The sequence below is a fragment of the Antedon mediterranea genome, chromosome 6 (genome assembly GCF_964355755.1).
Source record: "Antedon mediterranea chromosome 6, ecAntMedi1.1, whole genome shotgun sequence".
NCBI classification, from domain to species: domain Eukaryota; kingdom Metazoa; phylum Echinodermata; class Crinoidea; order Comatulida; family Antedonidae; genus Antedon; species Antedon mediterranea.
This window is the reverse complement of record NC_092675.1, coordinates 14,717,756-14,723,590: the sequence shown is the minus strand read 5'-3', so window position 1 is coordinate 14,723,590 and position 5,835 is coordinate 14,717,756. Positions and strand designations below refer to the sequence as shown.

Sequence of the window (5,835 nt, the reverse complement as noted above, 5' to 3'; positions counted from 1 at the left end):
TATGAATCTAATATTTACTTGCATTCTCATCTTTTTAACATTTTATTTATAATGCTGGTAATGAATTTACTATTGAAAAGGTCATGTTTCCACTTATCTCAAATGTTGGCACCCACCTCTAACCTTGGTAGAACTGACTGTGTTCTACATGAGTACATATAGTAGTGTTTCCACTATACTACTTCAACTTGGTAATTGAATAAATTTCATTGGGGTAACATTTAAACTAATTATCACCTTTAACATAAAGTATCCCCCTGAAACATGTATTTGTACTGTACTTCATCTAATATCCATTACTTAATACTAATTTATGTGATTTATGTCTAACTTCAGGAATGATCTGAGGCTAGAAGAACGAATTTCTGTACACATATAAAAAATAAACCAATGTTTTCCTAATAATTTAACCCCTAGGTTGATAACTAACAAAGAAATTGTTGAAATTATGTTCTCACAATATATAGGTATACTGTATCTACATATGCATGCTGCTGTACTTGTTTTTAACCGCATAATGGCATTGAAAACAAGAATGTTTTATAATTATTATAGGTTATTTCCAAATTTTAAAGGTCTGAAACAGAAACTAAATGTTACCAAACTATGTTTTTGAAAGTCTCTATGATATAATATAATAATATGAACATAATATTAAATTATATTGATAATCATCATGTCCTTATAAATTCATTTATATTTCTTTTGTGTAATATAGTTCATATATTATGTATTAAATAAATTGGTAAGGCCCTATACTGTTTATATTTAAGGAAAGTTTATATACACTATTATTTTATGCCTACCGATATTAGTATTAATTGTTTATGTAACTATTTTGTCTAATTGCATTGATTTTTTGTATAGGCCAATGGCATTAATGTTTTTCTCAAAGCAAATTAGCCTAATAATGCCATATTTAGACACATAATTCATTGATTTCTGATATTCTGTACTTGTGTATGCATTACTAAAATAGTAGTTATTTTATTTCATTTATAATGTATGTATAAACATTTATTCAGTTTTTTTTTTACCTTTTTAAGTTTAAAAAATATTAAAATACCTATCAACCTTTCTGTTATTGTTACTATTATAATATTTTTCGCAGAAGATTGATTTAAATAAAAAAATTTAAAACATTTTACTTATACTGTACTATGTTAGTTCAGGAGATGAAGTGTGTGTTGGTAGAATTGTAGTGTAGTTGTAGTGTAGTCGTCGTTAAGAGCAGACGTGTCCTAAATCGCTCTCTCTAGCCTCACTACATTCAGCCTCACTACGCAGTGACAGTTCAAATTTCCCGCAGGACAGTTGTTGTGTTAGGGCACTCCTTTAGCCTAGCATTTACTTGTCGGTGTTTGTCTGCTGTACATGTACGTATTAATACACCATCATGGCCGGAAAGAATACAAGGAAAGGTGGCAAAAAGGACAGCGGTAAGGAGTGTTGCGAACTGAACACTGATACAGCACCTATCATTGATGTGGAACCGCTTACCATTACTGTACAAAATGAAATTTCCAATATAATTAAAGGAAATACGAGTATTTTCAATGACCTAGCCGAGAAAATTGCGAGCATTGTTAAACACCAGCTGATTGAAAGCATTACACAAATTGTAACGGATGCAGCAATTGAAGCAATACGTTTCGAACTTGACGATACTAAAGATCGTCTCAGCAAAGTAGAACATCAGGTAGAGAACTTACAAAATGAGCTAGATGAAGCAGAACAATATTCAAGAAGGAACTGTTTGATTATTCAAGGAATAGAAGAGAAACAAGGTGAGATAACAGACAATATAGTTTTGGATTTGTTTAAGAAAAAGCTAAGCGTAGAAGTAGATAAAACATGCATAGACAGGAGTCATAGATTGGGGCCAAAAGTTAAGAAAAACGGAAGAGCAAGAGGAATAATAGTAAAGTTTAGTTCGTATAATGTTAGAAATGAAGTATATAAAGCAAAGAAAAAATTAAAGGGGAGCCATATCTACATTCATGAAAACCTTACGAGCAAAAGATCAAGTTTACTACGTACTGTAAAGCAAAACTATGCATCAGTGGTATCTGCAGTTTGGACACAAGATGGTCGCATACATACCATAATCACTGGCAGTAACGAGAAAGTTGTTTTATCCAGAACTTCCGATCTTAAACAATTACCTAAATGTAAAAGGTAATGTGTAATAGAATTTTAAATGTCCTAAATTTGTATTGTATTTTATGTAGATAAGATGATTTTAGATTTTATTTGTAACGCATGTAATAAACCATTTAAACCAATTCAATTATTAAACGAACATCGTACGGGAAGCCTTTTAGACAACGACGTAGACGACGCTGAATTACGTAACGACTCTATTGTTTATCCTGCTTTTGGCATACTATGCAAATTATGCGAGATTGATTGTACAAAGGGTTTTAAAATTGGTCATTTAAATGTCAGAAGTCTCTATAATAAGGTGGACCATGTTCGGAGTTTACTTTCGGAATGCCGTTTCCATGTTTTAGGAATTAGTGAAACCTGGCTAGATCAAAATATACATAATAGTGAACTTGCAATCCCAGGATACCTATTAGTTAGAACAGACAGAAATAGACACGGAGGTGGGGTGGCTATCTATGTAAACGAAAATGTTGATTTTGATGTCATTGACTTTGGTGAAAATACAATTGAATCGGTATGGATAAAAATTAAGCCGGTTAACACTAAACCGTTCGTTATAGGTAATGTTTATAGACCACCAAATTCGTGTACTGGATTTGTTGATATAATGCATGATCAAATATCTTTTATACTAGATAGTATAAGAGAGATTATTGTTGTTGGTGACTTAAATTAGAATATATTTGATAAACAGCATTCTCGGAACATTAAAACCCTCCACCAAATTTTCCAATTAAACCAGTATATTAAAACTCCAACGCGCGTAACGGAAAACAGTAGTAGTTGTATTGATTTAATTTTTTCAAATAGGGATGACTTTATAAGCAAAACTGGAGTTGTACCAATTGGAATTAGCGATCACTCATTGATATATGCAATACGTAAAAGAACTAAAATAAAATTGCCCCCGCGTATTTTACATACGAGAACCTTCCGGAAATTTAACAAAGATTTGTTTATTTCTGATCTTGCATCTGCTCCGTGGAGTATTTGTGAGGCGTCCGAGGATGCTGACGAGGCTTGGGACATTTGGAAACACATTTTTACTGATATTTGTGATATTCATGCTCCTATGGTGACGGTCAGGAGGAAGGGAACTGATATTCCATGGCTTACAGACGAATTTGTTTCCCTTTCTCGTGACCGTGATTATTTAAAACAAAAAGCCGAAAAAACTAAGAACATAGATGATTGGAATTCTTACAAAAAGGCAAGAAATAAATTAAATAATTTGTCTAAATCACTAAAACGCGACTATATAAATAATAAATTAAAGGATAATGTTAATGACACTAAAACATTATGGAAAACCATGAAAGACTTTTTACCCAATAAAAAGAAACAAACTAAAACAACTCTCAATGTAAACGGTAATGAAATAAACAATCCAACTGATATTGCTAATCATTTTAATAAATATTTTTGTTCAATTTCTAATGAACTTGCATCCCATTTTAATGACAACCAAAACGATATTACCGTTGAATCGTTATCACAATTTCAACAACGTTTCAACTTTAAAGATATTAATGGAAATGAAATTGAAGCTTTGTTGGAAAAGTTAGAAATTGGAAAAGCTACTGGAATTGATGGGATTTCCGCTAGGTTACTTAAAATTGCATCTTCACAAATTTCTCAAAGTCTTGCCTTTTTGTTTAACTGGTCATTAAGATCTGGTGTTATTCCAAGTGAATGGAAATGTGCTAAGGTTACTCCGCTTTATAAAGGAGGATGTAAACATGAACTTAACAACTACCATCCAATATCTGTTATACCTATTGTTATGAAAGATGTATGCAATTATATATATAAAAATATTGATAATGGCTTGGTAACTGGAGCAATTTTTCTTGACCTAAAAAAAGGCGTTTGATACGGTAGACCACGATATTTTATTACGTAAATTATGCACCTTTGGAATGATAAACACTGAGCTTGCATGGTTCAGTAATTATTTAAAAAATCGCAAACAATTTGTTAATTTTAATGGAAAAAAATCTGAAATTTTAAATGTCAACTATGGGGTACCACAAGGCTCAATTCTTGGCCCTTTGTTGTTTATTTTATACATAAATGACTTACATGATAGTGTTGATGGGATTTGTAAAACAGTCCTCTATGCAGACGACACTGCGCTTTTTTATGCATGTAAATCAAATGAAGAGCTTACAACAGTTTTAACCGAACAGTTGGAAAATGTAAAACAATGGTTAGATAAACATAAATTATCTCTAAACATTGATAAAACCAAATACATGCTTTTTGGTACTCATGCACGTGTTAATAAAACAACAGATGAAACAGTAATTTTTGATAACATTCCGATTGAGAAAGTTGAAACGTTTAAATATTTGGGACTTACATTTGATGAACAAATCTCATGGAAAGTACATATTGATTCTATATGTGCAAAACTATCAAAAATTCTACATCTATTTTATAGATTGAAAAGTTTTACATCTCCTAAAATTATTAAAAGATTATACAATGCTCTATTTTTATCACATATTGACTATTGTTCAACAGTCTGGGGTACTGGTTCAAACGCCCATATTTTAAAATTGCAAAGGGTACAAAATAGAGCTGCGCGATTAATACTAGGTGCTGATATTCGAACTCCTGTTAGACAAATGCATTATGATTTAGGTTGGCTAACAATTAAGACAAGAATTGAATATCATACAATTTGTACAATATTTAGATGTTTACAAGAATCTGTACCTTCATACTTATGTGATGTTTTGCAATATATTAGTAGTGTACACAATATTCAAACCAGAAACTATGAAAATAATCTGTTGTATTTGCCCAGATGTAACCTCGAAATATACAAACGTAGTTTTGTTTATTATGGAAGTTCACTCTGGAATGGCCTACCTTATGAATTAAGAAAACAAAACAATTATAACCGTTTTAAATCACTTGTTAAGATTCATTTATTGTTGCTGGTGGTCTAGGATGGTTCCAGTGAAATATATTTAAATATGGTATAAAAGTTATAATAATAATGAGAACATGCATTGAAGTTTAGTTTTAGTTTAAGTTTTAGTTTAAGTTTAGTTTAAGTTGTTTTCAAATTTTGTTTAAATGTGCCGTAGGGCCCCTCGGAAGAGCAGTTTTATTTTTACTGAGAGGGCTACCCTACTGAAAGAAAACGAAATAAATAAATAAATAAATAAATCTGGTGTGTTTGAGGTTGGTGATGTGAGGTGTATTTTTGTGACTTTAAGACCTAAATTAGATGTTTTATGAAGAAAAGAAGCGAATAGGCTTCCCAATAAAATAGTATGTAACCGTGTATATTAAAGTACATTGAATGAATTCGAGCGGAAAAATAACACATATAAAAAAACATTCATTTCCTTGTCGAAAAGCGCCCTCTCTAGTTTTCTATTAATTTATTAATAATTATTATTAATTAATGAGTAATATAAACATATTTTTTAACATTTCATGCTGGAAACTGATTCTACTCCAAACAAAGTTTCATACCTCCAAATTTCATCAACGTATTCAAAGCACTTCATTAAATATCACATTGAACATTAAAAATTAGGGTTATGGATAGAATTTTGCTTAAAACATATACAAAAAACATCGATAAAAAATATTTTTCGTATTCAAAAACATTTGATACTTGGTATAAATGTTCAATATAGGCTGCTC

At 30.9% G+C, this 5,835-nt stretch overlaps 1 protein-coding gene across 1 annotated transcript; it reads left to right on the top strand.

Annotated features, from left to right (window-relative positions):
* The first annotated feature begins 1,340 nt into the window (after nucleotides 1-1,340).
* On the top strand, nucleotides 1,341-2,828 carry LOC140052276 (uncharacterized). The gene has a single exon (XM_072097747.1). It carries the CDS (start codon nucleotides 1,397-1,399, stop codon nucleotides 2,180-2,182), a length of 786 nt encoding a protein of 261 aa, XP_071953848.1. The 5' UTR covers nucleotides 1,341-1,396; the 3' UTR covers nucleotides 2,183-2,828.
* Nucleotides 2,829-5,835: the final 3,007 nt, after the last annotated feature.

Excerpts from the sequence above, each read along its gene's own strand:
- LOC140052276 (XM_072097747.1), top strand. The coding sequence starts at position 1,397 with ATGGCCGGAAAGAATACAAGGAAAGGTGGCAAAAAGGACAGCGGTAAG.